The following is a 25,090-nucleotide window of genomic DNA, read 5'->3' on the forward strand; positions in this document are numbered from 1 at the left end:
TGTAAACTACAATGAGATATCTTGAAAAGTGAGGATAGGATATGCTTTTTTCGGTGCTGCATACTAGGCATTTTCTCTCGGGCAATCTCAGCAAACACGGCAGTAAGGGAGTCAGCACTAAGAGGGTTAATATGCACTGCTGGTCAATATGTAGTGCTGATTAATATGCGAAGCTGATTAATACGCAGTACAGATTAATATGCAGTGCAGTTTAATACGAAGTGCTGATGAATAAGCAGTGCTGGTTAACATGCAGTGCTGATTAGTATGTAGTGCCGGTTAATCTGCAACGCTGATTAATATGAAGTGTTGATTGATATGAAGTGCTGATTAATATGCAATGTTGATTAATATGAAGTGTTGATTGATATGAAGCGCTGGTTAATATGCAGTGCTGGTTAAAACATGAAGTGCTGATTAATATGCAGTGCTGGTTAATACGCGATCACTGGTGGTGATGGTGGTGATGATTACTGTTAGAAGAGGACGTACAACTGGGCAACCATCCTCTGTTAACACTGATCAGAGGAAAGTGGAAGAGGTCTGACATTGTAGCGAATTAAAGTACCCCCAAAAGAAAGACAAGAGCTATGAAGGGTGTGAAAATGAAAGACTCCTTAGGTGATATAGATGTTTATTGCCATAGGGAAATGGCCTCCACGGTATGTACTAGCCATGCGTCTTAGTGGGTGTGCTATTTACCAACTGATAAGCCCAAATTAGCACACTGGGACGAAACGCTGGCTATCAGGATTGGTTACCTGGAAAATTTATAATGTCCAATAACGGACCAACTATATTTGTATTATAGATTCCTTCGGTCTCGCAAACCTAATACTGTTGGTGTCAGAGAGGAACAAAACCTGACCAAAGGAGGTTAGATAGAAAAGGCGAACGTGAAGAGCCTGATACAAATAAGTGGAAGTAGTGCCAGACTCAGCTCAGAGAACTGTGGTTGACAACCTATTCTCCCAAGTTTATAGCTCTTCATCCCCATTTTTGTAGCCTCTTATGACAGGTAAGGGATACCGTCAATGTATTCCACTGCCATCATCCACAGGGCGTTAATACTTGGTTAACTCCCGATCCCTTCACGCACATTTATTGTATTTTCACTTGCCCTGCATTTTTTCATATTTTTTCTTCAGATTGTAAACTGCTTGCATAACCACCGAAAGTCTCACGTTTTACCAGAGTTAGAGAACTTCTCGTGTGTTCCAACTGAATATTAGGCCCATAAAAAGTATATAAACGAAAAGATATTAGTTTGAGTATGTTTCTATCACATTACTGCATGTATATCTCACCTCGAGAAGTTGTGGTTGTGGTTGCTTCCGTTGTTGTAATTATTGGAGTAGAAGTAATTGGAGGAGAAGTAGTTGGAGGTGGGATAGCCGCAGAAGTAGTTGGAGGTGAGGTAGCCGGAGAATTAATTGGAGGAAAAGTAGCCGGAGAAGAAGTAGTTGGAGGTGAGGTAGCAGGAGAAGAAGTAGTTGGAGGTGAGGTAACCGGAGAAGTAACTGGAGGAAAAGTAGCCGGAGAAGAAGTAGTTGGAGGTGAGGTAACAGGAGAAGAAGTAGTTGGAGCTGAGGTAACCGGAGAAGTAACTGGAGGAAAAGTAGCCGGAGAATAAGTAGTTGGAGGTGAGGTAGCAGGAGAAGAAGTAGTTGGAGGTGAGGTAGCCGGAGAAGTAATTGGAGGAAAAGTAGCCGGAGAAGAAGTAGTTGGAGGTGAGGTAGCAGGAGAAGAAGTAGTTGGAGGTGGTGAAATCACCACTGTCACTGAAGTTTTAATTATGGAGTATTTAACTCCATTTCTCACTTCTTCCACGACAGTTCCTCTTGGTTTCCCTACAACCTGTAACTTGGTATTATTCAATGGTATAACCTGGAAGGAAAAGCAAATGTAAATATTAGAGTATCAAAGCAAGGAAATGGTTATCAATCAATCAATCAATCAATCAATCAATCAATCAATCAATCAATCAATCAATCAATCAATCAATCAATCAATCAATCAATCAATCAATCAATCAATCAATCAATCAATCAATCAATCAATCAATCAATCAATCAATCAATCAACCAACCAATCAATCAATCAATCAATCAATCAATCAATCAATCAATCAATCAATCAATCAATCAATCAATCAATCAATAATTTATCTGCAGTTAGGTATGTTGCAGATGCCCTATCAATTGTTTACTTAACACTTTTTTCAATAATTTCAAAGAACATGGAAGTTTATCAAACATTTATTTTGATAAATTATTCCTAACTCCTCTTCCTATAAAATGATATTTACCCCAATTTGTCTTTCGAATTCCAATTTTATCTTCATATTATGATCTCAGAACCATAGAAAAATGACCAATTATATCACAAAGATCAAAACAGAAAAATAATAAGTGAGCATTTTCCTGTCCAGTTCCTTGGCAGAATGGCCAATATCACAACCTTCAGTTCAGAGCATCTTACGTTCAATTTCCAACTGCGTTGAGAATTTTAGCCACATTAGTTTAAACCTCCGAAGCCAACAAATACCATATGAAGTCCTTAATATGTGCCTTATTCAATGCACGTTTGTGCTTCCCTTTAAGAAAGTAGGCCGAAAAATGACTCTATACCACACTTCAGACCTGATGAGGTGTGTTACTTGTTCTACCTAAATCCAACTGATAGAAGCAGGAAACATTGTGGTGGTATTAATCAATCAATCGATCAGCACTGATCTACACTGAAAGCTTTACAAAGGAAAAATTTAATGTATCTTCTTATTCAATACATAACATAATTCCATGATTAGATGGAGTAATACAATTCAAACATGTTTCGACTCGTTTGAGCCATCCTCAGGGAAATAAGGGGGGTTGAAGTTATTTACATAATACAAGCTAAAACGTGCTAACAACATAATGAAGGAACAAATGAAAACCAAAGAGATGTGAAAACAATTCAATATACAACATTTCAATCATTAGATGGAGCAATAAATAACTCGTTGAGACATATTCAGTGAAAAAAGCTGTTAATTATACATACCGTAATTGAATGTAAAAAGTGTGTTAAGCCTAAGAAGAAAAGAAATGAAAGCAAATGATACAGACGGAAGGGAACAATAAGTGCTTATAGTGAGTTTGCGGACCTCTTACTCTAAAAATTTTGTAGTTCGATACAATTAAAAAAGGACAAAATCACTGTGTTCAAAACTCTTTGTCTTTGTACAGACGCCATCCGTGGTGATTTTCAACACAGTGTAACGTATCCAGAAAGACGCACACGAAATACTGTCAGTTGGTACAGTAATTTATTCACATCTATTTACAAATTAACACACACATAACCTTAATCAAAGTACCACAAACAAAATATTTCGCCCCGAGAACGTCAACAAAGCCGCCATTCTAGAAAACTGCCGATCACTTCAACATGGAGACTTGCTACACCATAACTCTTCTGAACAATAACTCGTCGTTACCATTAAGAACATATCCTTATGTACGCGCCTGGCCAAGCTTCTAGAAAGCTATTTGCTTTACGTCGCACCGGCACAGATAGGTTTCATGGCGACGATGGGATAGGAAAGGCCTAGGAATGGGAAGGAAGCGACCGTGGCCTTAATTAAGGTGCAGTCCCAGCATTTGTCTGGTGTAAAATGGGAAACCACGGAAAACTATCTTCAGGGCTGCTGAGAGCGGGGTTCGAACCCACTATCTCCAGATTACAGTATACTGGCCGCACTTAAGCGACTGGAGCTATCGAGCTGGGTGCTTCTAGAACGCTACATTACAAAAAAATACCTTCTCAAAAATTCTAGAGTGCCTAATTCATAGATTATAATGTACAGTATATTCTAACCACCATCCAGTGCCTTTCTGGGAGTTACAGTGTGTTCAAAATTCCATAGCGAATTACAAATTATATATAGAGGTAAGAATAAATTAGATATATAATATTAATTTACAGGTATTTACATTAACTGAACTCATATAAATATTTATGTACAGCACATGTGCCATGACAACCTCACACACAATACGCAATACAATACATAATTCGACTACGTAAATAATAATTATAATACTAATACTAAATGGATGTACATCACAAGTCATAACATTAATAATAATAATAATAATAATAATAATAATAATAATAATAATAATAATAATAATAATAATAATAATAATAATAATAATAATAATTCGACTTCAATACTTGTATTATTTTACCATGGGTGAGAGAATATTGTTTTCAAGTTATATCTGTTTATCACACTTGACTCAATACCCCTCTATAACTTGAAACAATTTCCACACTTCGTCACACTCGTCGACTTTTCCTTACCCGTAGTTTGTATCTTCTTTCTTCCTCGATATCGCAGGATGTGCTCTTCTCTTGACCGGCTTGTGCCGTGTCGGGGTTGCCTTGCTGCCAGCCTCTTCCTCGATGATAGTCGATGTGTTCTCACGATGACCAGATGGTGCTGTGTCATTAGTAGCCACTCCTCCAGGCTTAATCTGTATGCGCAGCGGTTGGGTGAGTCACCGCAACTCCAACGCGTGGACTTTGACAGGAGGGTTGGTCTTTAGTAAGTAGACCCCATGGCCCAGCTGTTTATGCACCTCAATGGGACCAACCCACTTAGGATAGGAAGTGGAAGACCCGTTCACTGGCCCGCCAGATCACCCGATCTAATGTCACTTGACTTCTTTCTGTGCGATCAATTAAATCAGGTAATGCATGCACAGGAGCCTAAAAATCCTGGTCACTTTCAGCAACTGATCACCGAGGCAAGCCAAGCTGTTACACCTGACATGTAAAAACGTGCAAGAATGTCTTTACTTGGTCATGCTGAAATATGCATAAACCAAGGTGGTCAAAATTTCAAACACTTGTTACACTGAATGTGCAGGGCACTCTACTTCCTACCTACAGACCATAATGTCGGAGTCCAACCTGGCTATGTAACATCGGATAAAAACGTCCTTTTCAGGATCAAATAAAAATTCACACTTAGGAACAGAATTATATGTGGCCATATTACAGTCACTGTAAACGGCGGTAACAGACAAAAAAAAAAAAAGTGTACCAGCCTGTGAATTGAATCTGCTACTAGTTAGATTTGCTTAGCAGTGATGCTTAATGTAGCCACCTTAGCTACCGCGAACCGCTGTGTACAGCTAGCACGTTGTAGTCCTAATAGACACTTCTTGTCCACACGTAAGATAGTGCTATTCGCAGCTGTGATCGTTTTACACATTCATTATAGTTTAAGTAATAGAAATAAAACTGCCACTAATGATTTCTATCATATTCGCGAACATGATATAAACGGTATAGTTTTATTATGGCCAAAAAGAAGCAGGTACTATTGATTTTTGGATGACAACGATACATGCGTTAGTTGGGTTACCTACCTCCGAAATCATAAGGGGCTGGTGAACCACCCGGTATTTGATACTAGTTTCGGTCTTGGGAGAGACCAAAACCAAACCCCACAGCACTACAGCCCTTGAAGGACCTTGGCCTACCAAGCGACCACTGCTCAGCCCGAAGGCCTGCAGATTACGAGGTGTCGTGTGGTCAGCACGACGAATACTCTCGGCCGTTATTCTTGGCTTTCTAGACCGGGGCCGCCATGTCACCGTCAGATGGATCCTCAATTCTATTCACGTAGGCTGAGTGGACCTCGAACCAGCCCTCAGGTCCAGGTAAAAATCCCTGACCGGGAATAGAACCCGACCTCCGGGTAAGAGGCAGGCCCGCTACCTCTACACCATGGAGCCGACCTTGCTAGAGACCATCATCAGGAAAGAATCATTGAAGTTAAGGCAAGACATGAATTATAATAGGCAAAATTTATGAAATAAGCATGTGTTGCTGATATTCAGTGCAAGACAAGAAAAAAGTTGAGTTATAAACACTCATGCCGGGCTGAGTGGCTCAGACGGTAGAGGCGCTGGCCTTCTGACCCCAACTTGGCAGGTTCGGTCCTGGCTAAGTCCGGTGGTATTTGAAGGTGCTCGTCGATAGATTTACTGGCGCGTAAAAGAACTCCTGCGGGACTAAATTATGGCACCTCGGCGTCTCAAAAAACATTAAAAGTAGTTAGTGGGACGTAAAGCCAATAACATTATTAAACACTCATCACGATCGCACATCTTGCGTAAGTTCTCAAAGTTTTCTTTCAGTTTGAAGAATGCACTTCACAGAAGACCAGGTCAAAAACTTAAAATACTAGCACTTGAATAATCTTCCTGAATTCAGTTGTGTTTTTAATATAAAAAGGTTCTTCAGCAGCTGAAGATGGCCTTTAATACAGACCAAAACCAGTACTGCTAAATGTATTTGTAATGTAAATGCATCAGAAATTAAATCAAGTATTGATTACGTGGTAAATCTAAGTTCATAACTGTGATTACTGACCTTCATTGCCGGCGCTTTCATCAATGGAAATCGTATATTTTATTTCCTGTGATGTACTCTCTAATACTTTGCATAGTTTCATCATAGAACATCGGAATACAGTTTTTACTTAAAGTTGACTCATCCAGTAAAGAACTTCCAATGTGATGTTCAAGAACTCTTTTCAGCTTTCGGTTGTTCAACTTCTTTGGTGGAATATTCGCAAACACTAACATGTCGTACTACTCCTTGCAAAACTTTCATAATGTATCCACTTTTTTCCCTATAATCGGAGAAAGTAGCATTTGTGACCTTTTTTCGTTCGTTGGAATTTTTAACAGCCCAATTATGTTTCTTGCGCCCGATATGCTGTTGCACTGTGAATCGTTTCTCGGCCGCTACCTTCATTTTGCGAACCTTACAGAATAATGCAGAACCATCGGTTGAAAAATCTTCATATGTAATAAATATTATATTATTGTGTATTGTAGAATTATATAATGTAAAATAAGAGCTAAAAGATTTCCACCTATTCAATACTATTTATTGTAACCTAAAAAGTGTACATATATTTAATACTAGTTTCGGTGTTCCTAGAGACCATCATCAGTCAAAATAATTGAAGTTACGGCAAGACATGAATTATTATTATTGTTACCGTGTTTTTGTGGTAGTTAGAGGTGAAAGAAGGTGCGGGGTGGTGAACAGGTCTCAATCTACGAAAGTAAAATTAATTTAAAATTTAACAAGGTTATATTTTCTTTTCAAAATAAAGAAATAACAAGCATGGCAGGTACAGAGTAGCAAGTCAACAAAATGTAGTTACAATATTTACAGGATTTGGGCTTCGAGCCCCAACCTCATAATTCTTGAGCAATTAGCCCAGTTTTACCCCAAACACAAGTTTCAACAGAGGGGAAGAAAACCCCATTCATGCCTAGGAGCACTTGCTCCAAATTACACAGTAAGGCCTCCTTGAGGCGCGCAGAAAACAAAATTTTCAAGAAAGAGCAACTTGCTCTCAAAATTCAGGTCTGTCAAAGGCCACACCTAATTCCACCTTCAAGCTGTCCTCTAAGGATATATACACAGGGGTAAAATACCCAACCTACTGAGGTCTATTAAATGAGAAGAAGGTTAATTACATGACCTCTAAAATAACAATTTGAGAAGAGGCGATCGGCACTCCTAATGCATTTGTTTTAAAACCTAATCTGGCTCTAGGCCACTAATGCAAGGGCTAATCCCATACTACAGAGGTGACTTTAGAAAATAACAATTTACTTTACATTAAGGAAGAATCGGTTGTGAAAAATAAGTTCACCTCAAAACAAAATGAGTGGGAGCTCGAGAGGGTTAAGCACTCTCTATCCCAATATGTAGATTAAAAGATAGAATAGATACAAGTTTCTTTACATTTTAAGGAAGGTTACATAATGGAAAAACTTCGGACCCGCCCCGAGAGTTAAACTGCTGAGCAAGCAAGAAAAGAAGTAATTAATCGGCCATTACCTGGTTGTTGACTGCCGCCGAAGGAAGAGGCGCTTCCCGCCCCCTGCTATGTACTTTACACACGAAAAGATGGAACAGAAGTGGCGCAGAGACCCTAAAATCAGCAGTTTATATACTCTCGCGGAAAGTTCGAGGCGTTTTAGGAAGGAAAACACCCGCCCACAATCTTTTATTGGTGGTTAAAGAAAACCCCTACACAAGATGAAGAAGAAACACATCATTGGTGGAAAATTAATTTAAGAAATTCGGGATTGGCTAAATTCAAAACAAGGGGAAAGAAAGGGTTAATATTGCCAACTTAAACAATGACTGAAAGAAATTTAGCAAAGAACAAACTTTTGAAATTAAATTTTCTCCAAAAAAAACCCAGTTCTTTCACTCCGCACTAGGGTGCACTATTGTTGATCTTCCGTAGTGTCCTCTAGAAGAGAAAGTTCACACTTCTTACTACAAGCAAAACAAAAATACGTCGAAAATGACACAGTTCAAAAACTCCAAAATTTCCAGGTAGTGACATCTTCAGAGAAAGTAGAAAATTAATACCGTAGATAAAGTTCAGACTTCCTCCAGCAGAGGAGTTTCAACTGGCGCAAATTTTAAATAAGCGGCGTGGAGGTGTACCGCCCGGTAAATTATTATTATTATTATTATTATTATTATTATTATTATTATTATTATTATTATTATTATTATTATTATTATTATTGCTAGGGGCTTTACGTCGCACCGATACAGATAGGTCTTATGGCGACGATGGGATAGGAAAGGCCTAGGAGTTGGAAGGAAGCAGCCGTGGCCTTAATTAAGGTACAGCCCCAGCATTTGGCTGGTGTGAAAATGGGAAACCACGGAAAACCATCTTCGGGGCTGCCGATAGTGGGATTCGAACCTACTATCTCCCGGATGCAAGCTCAATTATTATTATTATTATTATTATTATTATTATTATTATTATTATTATTATTATTATTATTATTAACGTCATTGGCCACATTGGACCACTTGAGTCTTCCACGTACACTTTTCATTTGAACTTTGTACTGTTTGATTCTTGTTATTTGCCCAGTACTTCTTCATTCGTTCTGATAGCAGTGTTCTTAATTCGTCTGAAATATCTACAGGTCTTCTGGGCATCATTTTAAACGAAAATTTGTGTTTCTTAAGAAGGGTGGTAATTTTACGAGGGGAGATCAAATATAAATGGGATTTTATTTTTTATTTAAATTCAATTGTTGAAAAACACAAGGCAATTTTCAATTTATTTTTCCACATAATATCCTGCTTTGGAAATACATTTGTCCCAGCGTATGGACAGCTTTCTGATGCTCTCATCGTAAAAAGAACAGGGTCGTGTCACCAGCCAGTTGCGCACTCTCGTCATCTTCAAATCGTTGTCTTCCTAGAGCTTCTTTAAGCGGTCCGAACAAATGGAAATCGCAGAGCAATAAGTCCGGGCTGTAAGGAGGATGATCAAGCCTCTGACAGACCTCCAAACATCTCAACTTCAGATTTTCGGTCAAAAGACCAAGGACCCATGGCCCATCTGGAACACACAGAACTGTAGGTCATTTGTGATGATTTCCTGACAGCTCCCATAACTGATTCTGACTTTTCTGCAATTTCTGATTCTCTCGCTCGTCGATTGTCGTCAATAATGTCTTTACCGCACAAATGTTTTCATCTCTAATGCTGGTCCGAGGACGGCGATCGTATTACTGATTTTCCACAAGTTCTCCTTCTTCCTTGAACTTTTTAAGCCAGGCAAACACACGCGTCATTGACAAAGTTTGATCACCGAACTGTGCAGTCAATCTCTGGCAAATTTCCGCCGCTGTAACTCCTTCACGAGCAAGAAATTTTATAATTATGCGTATAGCTGTGGAGGGGTGCAACTGTTACTTCGTCATCGTAAGCGTTACTGAAAAAACAGCAGGGAATATCTAACAGCACTCTATCCCCACTCCACAAGCGTCTCGGTATAACCAAATAGCTTAATATGGTAATAGTGGAAACTCTCCTCACCGAGCACGCAGAGCAGCGGCGACAGCGCGTAGTGCTGTCATCTAGCGGCTCGAAAATAACACCAACACAACGCGCTATTAAAACACTTCAATTTTCGACATCGAATACAACGAAATACAGATTTTAAGACGTTTGCATCGCTCTTGTAACGTAATATAGGGAAGGAAAACGGTGGATGTTGATCTGAAAGAACCAGTGATAAGAATAAAACAAATGTATTATCAAATTAAAGCATTCGATCGTCATGTTTCTACTAGGACCTACAGTCTCCAAGAGCAAGTCACACATGCGGTATCTTTTTCAACTTGGTATTTTTACTGGCAAAATTTTTCTGTGTTGTATCATTGGTTCTATTCACATGTGGCTTTATAAGGACTTTGAAAAACTTGTTAGTCGGTAATTGTATGCAGCTGTTAAATGCCTTCACTACATTCATTCAATGACAAAAAACCTGTCAGTTAATTTTCTTCCAATTCCATGTGTGTTTTCTAACAAAAGCTGACAAAAACTATCTGCAAATATTCCTGATAGTTTAGCACCTAACCAGGCGAGTTGGCGGATGCGGTTAGGGGCCGGCGGCTGTGAGCTTGCAACCGGCAGATGGTGGGTTCGAACACCACTGTCGGCAGCCTGAAGATGGTTTTCCGTAGTTTCTCATTTTCACACCATGCAAATGCTGGGGCTGTACTTTAATTGAGGCCATGGCCACTTCCTTCCCACTCCTAGGCCTTTCCAATTCCATGGTCGCCATAAGGCCTATCTGTGTCGGTACGACGTTAAGCAAAATTGAAAAAAAAAAAAAATAAGCACCTATCTTTCCCCCGCAGATATTTGGAAACATCATTTTAGAATTATCATACTTCTTCATTTCTGTGTGGAAATTTCCCATCCTATAATGATTTTCATAAGATGACAATATATCGATCGCTACACTCAGCACAGGGAAACTTGCTACTTGTCCAGCCCATGATATAATGGTCTGCATTTTCCTTTGGTCCTCAGAATTTCATCTAAATGGGCCCTTCTGCTCTTCACAGTCCACTGAGTACACCTAAAAATCGATTAAATGCACATGTTTAATAATAACAATGTTTCAGAGAAAGTATGTTCACATAAAGAGAAAACATACAGACACGTAAACATTAACAGGTAGGCCCATTCTCACAGCACTTCGTTGTTAGGAAATCTGTAAAATGACTTGCGATCACTTTGTCTTCTGTAATTAAAACACCCATACATAGCACAAACATCTCCTCTTCCTGCCAGTTCCAAAATTGTGATACATAACAAGCACAAAACAATCTGAAATACAAATGTGACACTTCTAACATAAACAGCTGACTGCAGTAGCAAGTGTAGTTATCTCTTCGAACCGCTAGATGGCACGCAGAAGCGGTGTCGCCAGTTTCTCTTAGGAGTTTCCACTATCACCATTTTAAGCTATTTGGTATAACACTGCGATAATACGACCTGGCCAATCAGAATGCATTCTTGAAAAGTATGGCCGCCGATGGCCTCAGCCTTTTACGAAAGTGCTGCCGTCTGATATGATTCGTAGTAAATATGACAATTGATTAGCAATTGTTTTTGCGTAAGTTAGAGGGGAAAAAGTTGTTTGAATTGTGTTTAACATGTTGTCAATACGTTCGTGTGAATAATTTTTAATATTTGTTTGAATTGCGTCAACACATGGTCAATAAGTTCATTTGGATTATTTCTAGTGTGGTCAATACGTTCCTTTGGATCATTTCTGCTACCTACACGATGCAAAATTGTATTTAGGAGTCATGGAAATCTGTGAAATCCGTGATATGTCTTTTGCCACGAAATATCTGATAAAGAGACATAAATTACAAGTACACAAGTTGTCATCTGAATCACTAAAGCGTGGGCGGCCCAATGGAACTGGATTTACTTGTAAATTGTTTAGCTGGGACACATCCAGCGAACGAGAGTTGCGGGGACATATAAGCGTCATACATTCAGTTAATTCGTATAGACTGCCCTGGTAATTGCTGATGATTTTCATATTAGGAGTTGAATAGATTAGAGATAATGGATTGGTATGTTCTTACTCAAAACCCTGTCTTTTTCATTTCAGTGGTCAATTGTCCGTATATCACTGTGAATCGCCAAGAGTTGAATCAGCATGTATTGCGTAACCACAGTGAATTAATTCTTGAAGGATGTTCTATCACAGAAATGTCTTTCGGTAAAATGAAAGGTACCTAGGAAGAATGTTCAACCATTGTATCATAATAGTTATGCAACAGATCTTCATATTCATATTTTGGTCACTATACCGTATCTAGTTAGACAATCCATATGGAGATAGTTGAAGCATAAATGTTCATTAAAGTTTACTAAGGGTATTCCGTGAAATATCACAACCTGCCACAACCTTATCACAAAATATTATGACATTTTCCTCACATGTTTATTAAATATCGGTACCAATATTCTTTAAATCAGTATAATTTTCTGTTCCTATTAATAGCTCCATTAGGCCTAAAGATGCTCGAAATGAACTCGCCACCAAAAGTCATGCTTTCAGGAACATTTTCCTTAATATTGTCAGTATTTATTTGAAATAAATTATTTGCATGAGAAGAAGATTCCCTTAGGGTGAACTTTCAGATTTCATTAATGTGTCATTTAAAATTGTTATTCTGGTACTAACTACATTTTATCATTCTTTGAAATCTCAAGAAGAGTGCCTATGGTTCTTGCTGAATTCATTAAAGTATTATTTTAAGAAATACTATTAAGACTTATCTAGTTCTAGCAGTTACGGCGTTATATCCGTTGAAGGAATGTGCACAAAATTTCCAACATATTACTCCATGATGTAACCCTACATTTTAAATAATGTGTCTGTTTTGAATACAGGATGATTACTTTCCCCCTGTGAAATATAACTGTTGCAAAGCTGAAGTGGCCGGAGTGAATTCTGATTTCCATTTTAGAATTAGCATAGGAAGTCAGTGTGTTTATGTCACACCGATTGATCTAGCGCAAACCTGCATTTTATGCAATATTTCATCATTATTTTCATTCTCAGATAAAAATAATAATGTTAATTTTCAGGAATAACTCAGATATGTGAATGTTTGCATAGTAAGATTGAATACCTACTTTCCTTAATATTGTCTGTTATCTGTCCTTTTTTGCTCCATTCCACAGTTCATGAACAACAGGATGTTTTTTCTTTTTTTGCTAGTTGTTTTACGTCGCACCGGCACAGATAGGTCTTACGGCGACGATGGGACAGGAAAAGGTTAGGAGTTGGAAGGAAGCGGCTGTGGTCTTAATTAAGGTACAGCCCCAGCATTTGCCTGGTGTGAAAATGGGAAACCACGGAAAAACATTTTCAGGGCTGCCGACAGTGGGTTCGAACCTACTATCTCCCGAATACTGGATACTGACCGCACTTAAGCGACTGCAGCTAATAGGATGTTTAGGCAACATCTTCTATAATCTATTTTGTCCACAAATATAGTTCCTGTGGGTGTTAAAGATCTGTTTTATCAACTTTTTTTGCTAGGGGCTTTACGTCGCACCGACGCATATAGATCTTATGGCGATGATGGGATAGGAAATTTCTAGGAGTTGGAAGGAAGCGGCCGTGGCCTTAATTAAGGTACAGCCCCAGCATTTGCCTGGTGTGAAAATGGGAAACCACGGAGAACAACTTTCAGGGCTACCGACAGTGGGATTCCTACCCACTATCTCCCCGATGCAAGCTCACAGCCGCGCGCCTCTACGCGCATGGCCAACTCGCCCGGTTTATCAACTTTTAGATTCAAACAAATCATTGACAGCACCACCAATACCATTAACTTATCTTTGTCTTTCTGAAGTGGCAAGAATAGTGCTCATTTCTTTGCTAAAATCTTCCAGGTATTGACAAAAATTTATGAACTCACTTAATATTTGTTACATCCTGACTTTCTCTGAATAAAGTATATATACTTTAATATCTTTTGAGGTAGCTACTAAGGAAAAACTATTTTGTCATTCAGTAAGCCTACTTGAAACTCTGGAAAAGGAAATTAAATAGAGAATGGTTTATTCCAGATGTAAAGAATTGCATTTTGAAGAATAGAAGTATAGTTTACAAGAAAATAATTTATAACCACTACTTTCCTTCCAAATAGCTTGTTTCCAAAGAAATAAAGGTGTTGTTGGATCAAGTTACACAAGTCTTGGTGAGTGATTAACTGAGTCAACAGTAGCACTTAAAGAGTGATTTCTAGCCTCCGTGGCTCAGGCAGCAGTGTGCCAGCCTCTAACCGCTGGGTTCCGGCTTCAAATCCCAGTCATTCCATGGGAGATTTGTGCTGGACAAAAAGGAGGCAGGAGAGGTTTTTCTCCATTTTCTCCAGGTACTCCGGTTTTCCCTGTCATCTTTTATTCCAGCAACACTCTCCAGTATCATTTCATATGTCAGTTATTAATAATTGCCCCAGAGGAGTGCGACAGGCTTCGGTAGCCGGCACAGTTCCTATCCTCACCACTAGATGTGGCTTCATGTGTTCAATTCCTGACCCGGTTGAATGACTGGAAACAGGCTGTGGATATTCTTACTCGGGAGTGATTTCCAGTAATTTTTCCTGAGTAATTCAATGCTATGATATACTGATCAGCTGTTCAGGCTGGGCTGGATAGCTAGGGCAGTAGAGCACTGGCTTTCTGAGCTCAAGTTGGCATGTTCGATCCTAGCCCAGTCCAGTGGTACTTGAATTTAATGCTGCTTTGAGGATCCAACTTAACAGACAGACCATAGTCAAGGTGTTTATCAAAATTATCTGAAGCTCACTTAAAATTCTCAAGTTCAAACTTTATTCATATAAGTATGCACGGAAATCACATTTTTATGTTGAGGTAGTCATTTTTAAAACACAATAAACATTAAAGCAGCCCGCCTGGTGGTCATGATCGTTAAGGCGTTGAAGTCTAAACTGTCTGACACCGAGGTTAGCCGGTTCGAGTCCCGTTGGTCGAAAAAAAATTCACCATCACAATGTTGGCCGGTGGGGTAGGGGAGGGGTGGTATACGATGTATAACCACTAGATTGCGTGCCAAAAGCCTGGATTAAATTTCAAACCTCTCTGCAATGATCATATTGAGTGAGGGCATATAACGCTGTCGATAGTGATTCGTCCATCGGATGGGGACGTTAAGCCTTGAGCAGACCCCTTGGTGCTATTCAACAGGAGTAGGGTACGTGCCGGTACCGGGTTTCACCCTCTCCCTTCCTAGTATCATATATCACGTCATTCATTTCATCTCATTAACTCATCTGATGAGGTTGACGTCAGGAAGGGCATCCAGTAATAAACACCCGCCACGACATCCTAGTCCTTCAGGTCAGGCATAGCTATCTCTGTGGATCAGTGGTAGAGTGTCAGCCTCCAGATCCCAAGATAGACGGTTCAAACCCGGCAGAGGTAGTCGGATTTTTTTTGAAGGGCGGAAAAAAGTCCATTCGACACTCCATGTCGTACGATGTCGGCATGTAAAAGATCTCTGGTGGCACATTTGGTGTTCACCCGACAAAATTCATTAAATCTCAGCCATAGACGCCCAAGAGAGTTTCGGTTTACTTGGTCTGCAATCTAGTGGGCCTAGAGTAAAACGGAACGTCGAAATTGACGAGCAGACAGCCAAATGGCGTCAATTTGAAATGTCTGCACACGATAGCTGAGGCCATACGATTATTGTTATTTATCAATCAATCAATCAATCAATCAATCAATCAATCAATCAATCAATCAATCAATCAATCAATCAATCAATCAATCACTACTGATCTGCAATTAGGGCAGTCGCCCAGGTGGCAGATTCCCTATCTGTTGTTTTCCTAGTCTTTTCTTAAATGATTGTAAAGAAATTGGAAATTTATTGAACATCTCCTTTGGTAAGTTATTCCAATCCCTAACTCCCCTTCCTATAAACGAATATTTGCCCCAATTTGTCCTCTTGAATTCCAACTTTATCTTCATATTGTGATCTTTCCTACTTTTAAAGACACCATCCAAACTTATTCGTCTACTGATGTCCTCCCACGCCATCTCTCCACTGACAGCTCGGAACATACCACTTAGTCGAGCAGCTCGTCTCCTTTCTCCCAAGTCTTCCCAGCCCAAACCTTGCAACATTTTTGTAACGCTACTCTGTTGTCGGAAATCGCCCAGAACAAATCGAGCAGCTTTCCTTTGGATTTTTTCCAGTTCCTGAATCAAGTAATCCTGATAAGGGTCCCATACACTGGAACCATACTCTAGTTGGGGTCTCACCAGAGAAATCTGTCTTTTCCCAAAAAGACTTCATGAGCTGCATAGTCTAGGATCACCTGGTATTCCACTAGAAAGTCTTGACCAAATATGATGTCAGTTATCAGGTTCCCAATCATTGCAAGATCAATTACAAGAGGCATGTTCACGCATTTAGCGGTTAGGTTAGTCTGTCCTTTGATAAACAGCTTACCCCGTAGTATGCAAATATGCTCTCTCCTTTACATCCATACTACAACCCCTAAATTTAGGTCAGGCATGGGGTAGGCTTCACTAACGGTCTTCTCGTTCAATCTGCGGAAGTCCGCACACAGTCGATACTCCCCATTCTTCTTCTTCGGTAAGTCAATAGGCAAAGCCCAACAGGATGTAGACCATTCGATGTGACCTTGCCTTTTCATCTCTTGAATCTCCTGGATGACAGAGTTGCGCTTATCCGGGTTTATTGGATATGGACTTTGCTTGATGGGTGAGGAAGTGCTGCAATCAATGGTGTGTTACCGTGGTAGTCCATCCTATTGTATTGGTGATGACTTCCGGAAAGTCCTTAGAGCCGCGGCTCAGCTTCTCTTCTTCACTCTGTCGAAGATGTGTTAACTGGATATCTCCCAGGTTTACGTCAACTTCCGTATCCTTGCGAGTCCCGGAGATTTTGATCGTTCCAGGCGACCCTCAGACGTCTGTCTCTTCCCAAAAAGACTTCATGAGCTGCATAGTCTAGGTTCACCTGGTATTCCATTAGAAAGTCTTGACCTAATATGATGTCAGTTATCAGGTTCCCAAGCATTGCAAGATCAATTACAATAGGTATGTTCACGCATTTAGCGGTTAGGATAGTCTGTCCTTTGATGTAATAGCTTACCCCGTCCGCTGCTCCCACTACCCTTCCGACGTGGTGAGACTTCATAGGCGGTAGTAATCTGGCAACAGTTCCCTTGACAAATGAATGGCTTGATTGGCTGTCGAGTATGGCTGAAAAATTCTCGTTGCCAATCCTCAAGATGATAGCTGGGCGGGGTTGGCCTATTCTACTCACTATATGACCATTCCCTCCCCTACTTGACCAGGGTTGCTTGTCTGTCAGGTCTTGAGGCACCTTCCTGTTCTCGCTCCCATCTCCCCTTAATCCAGAAAGGGCCGGATCTAGTTTCTCCGACGACAGGGTTGGGCCGTAGTTCTTCTGGTGACCCGCACTTCTACACGGTTAGCACATCGTAACTGCACTGGTCTCTTCAGTAGCATTGTTCTTGTGTTCCTCCTCCAGCTGGGCGATGATTCTGCGTAGATCATCAAAGAATATGGCTTGTGATACTTTCACTAATAGTCGAATCTTATCGTGGAGTAGCTCTGTGATATCTGGTAACATCTCGTTTTCGCATCCTTCCGGTTGCAGAAGCTTGAAAAGTAGGCACTTCTGTAGGACGTATGCGCTAGCTCTCATGCCAGTAAGTTTTGCCTCAGTCATTAGCTTCCTTTTCACGAATTTCTTCGCCCCTTCGTAATTAAACCTAGTGAGGAACTCCCTCTTGAAGTCCATCCAGTTGAGATTTAACCCTTTGGCACTCAGCCTATATGCAGGGGTTTGCCCGAAGACACTCAGACTAATTTCTGTCATTTTCCGAACCAAATTACAAAAAATCAACACGCAAACAGTTTAACACACATTAAAATAAAATAAATCACACTAATACAGGAAACAATGAGCATTTCAGAAATGAATATACCTAGGACGTATTGTTATTGGTAAAGTCAAAAAATTATTTAATGTTGAAAATAAATTTCAAAAAATAATTGTTGGTTTTCCATGACTGAAAAATCAGACATTATTGCGTCTTCCTTCTTTACTCTTAGACGTGAAAGAATGAACATTTAATTCAGTATAATTTGATATCAGTATTACGTGTATTCTGCAATTAACTCATGAAGCATGGCAAAAACGTTATTCAGTGTACATGTAACGGTCATCGATGTCAGGTCCTCGCGGTCCAATGCACGGTGAGCAGCTGTGACTGTGTCATTTCCCACATAATACGAATCACTTTCGGCAAAAGAAGGTAATTATTACTGTCTGAATCATCTGAAAATTCAAGGATTTCGGCCTCATTTGGCCTTGAATATGGCCTAGCCATTACGATAAAAAGATGACGCAAGCATGTGCAACAACGGAGTTATGAAAAGGAGTAAAGTTATAGTTTGCGAAATGCAGCGAACACACGATATATCAAAGAAACGAAATATACTCTAACCTAAAATCATATCAAGATCAAATTGTTGTATTTATAAGCCAACCAAAACAGATCAACGCAATAACAACTTCAAATAACCATAACATAAACATTCACGGTCAACAGATTTCATTTGTCGAAAATAAAAATATTTTGTATGGCTGGTGGATATATCTGTAGAGTAAAACGCAAATTCAACGCTTTAAGGTACCGTCACGATTAACTGTTACGATTTAACAGCCACGCAAATGACCAAAATCCCTCCATAGGACAGAGCCGATGTATCGGCGCCGTGAGCTTTCTCGCCATAACCTCTGAGTGCGAAAGGGTTAAACCCTTCAAGTTGTTCCACCAAGTAGCGGCTTGCCCATTCAATTGCGGTGTGATGAGTTGCACGTATATGTCCTCTGGTAAATTAGTCCTTCCTAATAGGCTGACCGATCCCTTGATGAAGTTAGTCGGGTTCTCTTCCAGGCGCCCGTGGAATTCCGGAGGGCTCTCTATAATCACCTTCGGTTCTAGGTGTCCTGTATTGCTAGTTAGGTTTGAGGGGATTAGAGGTGAGGTGGTACGTCCTGTTTGAGTTAATATATTTTCTACTGCGTGAAGGATGCTTTCCGTTATATTCTGCACATCTCACTTGATGGTCGAAATCGGGTTTTCCATCCATCCTTCGTCAGCAGAAATACGGCTTCCGAAATATCCCTCGACGGCAGACATACGACTTTTAGAATTTCCCTCAACGGTAGAGATTCTCCCCTCAACCTGTTGCTTTATGCCGGAAATCTGTATTTCCACCTCCTCCTTGAAATTCAAGATATATCCTTCCAGCTGACTTACTCTACTATTAATCTGGTCAACCTGTCCCAGTTTTCACCAGATGTCCGATATCTGCTGCGTAAATCGATTGGCGACGTCGCTAATTTGCGATGAAATTTCGTTCTAAACCTTGTTCATCGTTGTAAACCTGCGTATATACTTGTAATATTTGTCCGGTTAAAACTGAGTTAGCTTGAGGAATTTTGCCTGAATGTTTTTGATTTAGTCTGAAATTATTCCTGTTAGGCTGGAACTGACGTCTGCAATTTTGTCATTTACGTCTGAAATTTTGTTATTTTAATGCCTGAATCATGGTCATTAGATTAGAACACATTTCGGTTATATTTACCTCTTTTTCTGTCTCCGAATCTCCGTCGAGTTCGATGAAAACTTTTCGGGATCTTCCCGTAGCCGCAGCTGTAGCGTTTTTCTTCCAGTTTGTTGGGAGATTCCTCTTGGTAAATTCGCCTTTGAGTTGTTTCAGCGACATATTCTCTAGTATGACTTGCATTTGATCTACTACATTCGTATTCGCTCGTAAATTTTTACATCCTGTCGTGGTCACCAGTTAATGTATCCACAGAGACGCACACGAAATGCTGTCAGTTGTACGGTTATTTATTCACATCTATTTACAATTAACACGCACATAGCCTTAATCACAGTATCACAAACAAAGCACTTCATTTCGAGAATATCAACAAAGCCGCCATTTTAAAACAATGGCCTATCACTTCAACATGGAGACTGCAATCCCTGCATGTCACGAGGTCACGAGTATATTCTTGCTACACCATAACTCTACTAAACAATAACTCGTCGTTACAATAAAGACCATGTCCTCATATACGTGCCTGACCAGGCTTCTAGAAATCTACATTACAAAAAATACCTTCTTGAAAATTCTAGAGTGCCCATTACATAGATTATAATGTACAGAATATTCTACCATCATCTAGTGCCTTTCTGGAAGTTACAGCGTGTTTCAAAATTCCGTAGCGGATTACAAATTATATATACATGTATGGATAAATTATATAATATTAATTTACAGGTATTTACATTGACTGAACTCATATAAATATTTATGTACAGCAATGTTTCATGACATAACCTCACACACAATACTATCATTCGACTACGTAAATAATAATAATACTAAATGGATGGATGTTCATCACAAGTCATAATAATAATAATAATAATAATAATAATAATAATAATAATAATAATAATAATAATAATAATAATAATTAATGGTCGTAAAATAATATTAATAATAACAATAATAAAAAGAATTTGAGCTCGATACTTGTATTATTTACCCATGGTGAGAGAATATAATTTTCAACTTATATTGTTTATCACACTTGCGTCAACATTGATATTAGATTGTAGGTGCTCACTAAGGGACGATTTTTCGATATTCCGTGTTCTGGGTTTTATGAACATGAGTCCTCTTACAACCCATTGAAGTATATATCCATGCACTGGGTCATCAAAAAAATTGCTCCTTCAAGTTGGAGTGTATCTCAAAAACTTAACGGTTTACAGACGTAAAAAATTGTTATTTGGAGTTTCCTTTGAGAATAAAGAAATAAGTATTTTTCTGTTTTGGAAAATCCTGTCAAGGGAGGTGAAAAAAGGTGAAAAAGTGGTTGAATACCTTTTATGAGAATACGCATATCTCAAAATCTATAGATATCACTGACATGAAACTTGGTATTTGGAGTCTCTTTTAAAAATAAAGAAACACATACCTTCTGTTTTTGGAAAATTCACTTAACGGGGAGATGAACTGGAGTGACAAAGAGGGTGAATTTTTAAAATGCCTTTATCTCAAAAACGTAATATGTTACAGACATGAAAATTGGTATTTCGATTCTCCTTTAAACAAAAAGCACACGTATTTGTTTTTGGAAAATCTACTTTATGGGGTATGGGGAAGGGCTGAGAAAAGTGTTGAAGTATTTATATTGGGATACTTACATCACAAAAACAGAATCTTAGCCCCAAGAGGCAATGCCATAAACGTGGTTTGTAAAAAGGGTGAATCAAACTCAATTTTTCGGTGAGCTTTTATACCTTAGGAATTTTCAGAATATGTCTGAGTGCAGTACCAAAAATACATTAATTTTTGAAATGACTAAATTCATGCGAGCGAAGTCGCGGGTAACAGCTAGTGGGATAATATTAAATAGACAAAGTGTAATTTACTCTATACCTCAGGTATGAAATCTCCTTCACTGTTTCCACTCTTTACGATGAAGGAAACTCGTTCTTCAATTGTACAGTTTTCTGCGTGGTCTGCTCCACGTGGGAAGGCCAGGCTTAAATGAATTAGCCCTGTTAAAAGACAAAATGCATGGAAACTTTAGTCAGATACATAGAGATTTGTAAGTACACTAGACTGGGACTCATTACACGTTTCTTTCATAGAGGAGTGCAAAATTAGCGAGAGTACCAGATTAGTGAAAGTGTCCGAGAAATTTAGTTGAATGCTTACTGTACTTCAATAAATCCAAATATTACAATGTGGCATCCAAACATTTAAGGAAAATTCAATATATAAAAATATTAGCGCGTGAGTCTTCTGCATGCAGTCTTACTCACTATGAAACATGTCCCTACTGAGCGAGTGGCTGTGCAGTTTGGGTCACATAGTTGTCAGCTTGCATTTTGAAGAGAGCAGGTTCAAATCCCACTGTTGGGTGTCCTACAAATGGTTTCTCACTTTCACACCAGGCTATTGCCAGGGCTTTACGTTAATTAAGGCCATGCTCACTCCATTTCCACTCCTAGCCCTGTCCTATCATCACATCATCGCCATAAGACCTATCTTGGTTGGTACAATATAGAGCAAATTGTAAGAAAATATATCCTTCATTTGTTAGTTTCAATTGAAATGTGGTAAGAACCCCCTCAATGTTTAAGATACAAATGAAAATATGCTATTTATAACGAGTCCCTAAGGATATACACTGACTGACAGAGCAAATGCAACACCAAGAAGGAGTGGTTCGAAAGGGATGAAAGTTGGGGAAAAACACAGACGGCACGGACGAATAATTGGTGTTTATTTCAAACCGATATGCAGGTTACACAATGCGCACGGCATCGACTCAGTAGGATGTAGGACCACCGCGAGCGGCGATGCACGCAGAAACACGTCGAGGTACAGAGTCAATAAGAGTGCGGATGGTGTCCTGAGGGATGGTTCTCCATTCTCTGTCAACCATTTGCCACAGTTGGTCGTCCGTACGAGGCTGGGGCAGAGTTTGCAAACGGCGTCCAATGAGATCCCACACGTGTTCGATTGGTGAGAGATCCGGAGAGTACGCTGGCCACGGAAGCATCTGTACACCTCGTAGAGCCTGTTGGGAGATGCGAGCAGTGTGTGGGCGGGCATTATCCTGCTGAAACAGAGCATTGGGCAGCCCCTGAAGGTACGGGAGTGCCACCGACCGCAGCACATGCTGCACGTAGCGGTGGGCATTTAACGTGCCAAACCATGATGCCGCGTTGTCTAGCGGTAGGGCGCTCCACAGTTACTGCCGGATTTGACCTTTCTCCACGCCGACGCCACACTCGTCTGCGGTGACTATCACTGACAGAACAGAAGCGTGACTCATCGGAGAACACGACGTTCCGCCATTCCCTCATCCAAGTCGCTCTAGCCCGGCACCATGCCAGGCGTGCACGTCTATGCTGTGGAGTCAATGGTAGTCTTCTGAGCGGACGCCGGGAGTGCAGGCCTCCTTCAACCAATCGACGGGAAATTGTTCTGGTCGATATTGGAACAGCCAGGGTGTCTTGCACATGCTGAAGAATGGCGGTTGACGTGGCGTGCGGGGCTGCCACCGCTTGGCGGCGGATGCGCCGATCCTCGCGTACTGACGTCACTCGGGCTGCGCCTGGACCCCTCGCACGTGCCACATGTCCCTGCGCCAACCATCTTCGCCACAGGCGCTGCACCGTGGACACATCCCTATGGGTATCGGCTGCGCTTTGACGAAGCGACCAATCTGCCCTTCTCAGCCCGATCACCATACCCCTCGTAAAGTCGTCTGTCTGCTGGAAATGCCTCCGTTGACGGCGGCCTGGCATTCTTAGCTATACACGTGTCCTGTGGCACACGACAACACGTTCTACAATGACTGTCGGCTGAGAAATCACGGTACGAAGTGGGCCATTCGCCAACGCCGTGTCCCATTTATCGTTCGCTACGTGCGCAGCACAGCGGCGCATTTCACATCATGAGCATACCTCAGTGACGTCAGTCTACCCTGCAATTGGCATAAAGTTCTGACCACTCCTTCTTGGTGTTGCATTTGCTCTGTCAGTCAGTCAGTGTATATCAACTTAATGAAACGAAAGTTTCAAACATTTTTTGGTAATACACTCATGTTCATAAAAAATAGAACGCCTTGAAAGAGTAGAAGTAGGAAGTTCATATTCACAGGACCTGTTCATTAGTATGTTCTGCAGAAACTATTAGCATTTCAGTCACCTTGGTTCAGCATGTATCCTGTTGCCTAGTAGGCATTGGGTCCTCCATGGGCACTGATATCTTGTTCCATGCGTGATGGTATATAAGGCACAAATGGCATCCTGAGATATAGCCATACATGCTGCATTCACCTGGTTCCACAGTTCGTCTTTGGTGGGTCGCATTGTGTCACAGCGCCGCATCCTTCGTTTCGCCATATCCCACACATTCTCCATTGGCGACAAGTCCGGTAATTGTACGGGCAAGGGCGACAGTCTGACATCCTGTGACAACAAGAAGGCACATTTCGTGCAGCAACATGTGGTCGCGCATTGTCTTGCTGAAATATAGCATCTGGGATGTCGTGCAGAAAGGGTATGGCTACGGGTCGCAGAATGTCATTCACGTAGGTCATACTGGTCACAGTGTCCTTAACAAGCACCAACTGTTATTTGTGGTTGTACCCATTCGCACCCCACACCATAAGGCCTTGAGTTGGCGCTGTATGTTGTCGTAGGTACGACATCGTAACTGGACAGATCATACTGGTCACAGTGTCCTTAACAAGCACCAACTTTTTTTTGGTGGTTGTACCCAATAGCACCCCACAACATAAGGCCTTGAGTTGGCGCTGTATGTTGTCGTAGGTACAACATCGTAACTGGTGTAAAACCTTAAATTATTATGTTTTTTATATATTTTAATTATATTTTATTAAATGCTAAATTACCTTTTATTAAATGTTAAACATGACTAATACAAGATTTCTCTGTAAATATGTGCTATAAAATTTGTTTAACCTTATTGTGCATAAGTTTAACCTCAAAATCTATATTGTCGAAAGCGATAGAAAACTGTATAATGTTCGCATATTATATTTATTCTACAATTATATTTATTCAACAATAATTAATTATATGAAGGGTTCTGGAAACTTACTGTAAGGTTTATTATCCAGATACATGTAGAGACATTAGGAATATTGTAGAGATTTCCATGTGTATTGGTAAATGGTAAGGAAAGTTCGAGCTGGATCTACCGTACTACTGGAGTACTCCATTCGACTAGCTGGTCGATCGATGTTCCGAGTGTGTTCCATTAGAGTGTTGTAAGAATCCTTCTAGAAATTGATAATTCTAGATGGTTGATCGAATAGCATATATATCGAGCTGTCAGTCAGTGAGACAGTCAGTGTTGGACTCGGAGTCAGGTTGGACTCGAAGGCAAGTGATGGACTGCGAGTGACTGTTGGTCTCCGGAAGTGGAGTCGGTGAGTTCAAGAGAGTGCATGTTATAGTGCGCGAGTCAGTGTTGT

General features: G+C 40.3%; 1 protein-coding gene across 2 annotated transcripts in view; it reads right to left on the bottom strand.

Moving 5' to 3' along the window:
- LOC136882494 (uncharacterized) overlaps window positions 1–25,090 on the bottom strand; it is a 176,407-nt gene that overhangs the window by 107,763 nt on the left and 43,554 nt on the right. For both annotated transcript variants that reach the window (XM_068229655.1, XM_067155131.2), the window contains exons 2-3: window positions 21,511–21,632; window positions 1,308–1,887 (exon numbers count right to left, since the gene is read on the bottom strand). In XM_068229655.1, coding sequence (XP_068085756.1) covers window positions 1,308–1,887; window positions 21,511–21,632 — 702 coding nt within the window. The remainder of the gene's footprint in view (window positions 1–1,307; window positions 1,888–21,510; window positions 21,633–25,090) is intronic.

This window comes from Anabrus simplex, chromosome 1 (assembly GCF_040414725.1).
Source record: "Anabrus simplex isolate iqAnaSimp1 chromosome 1, ASM4041472v1, whole genome shotgun sequence".
Taxonomy (NCBI): Eukaryota; Metazoa; Arthropoda; class Insecta; order Orthoptera; family Tettigoniidae; genus Anabrus; species Anabrus simplex.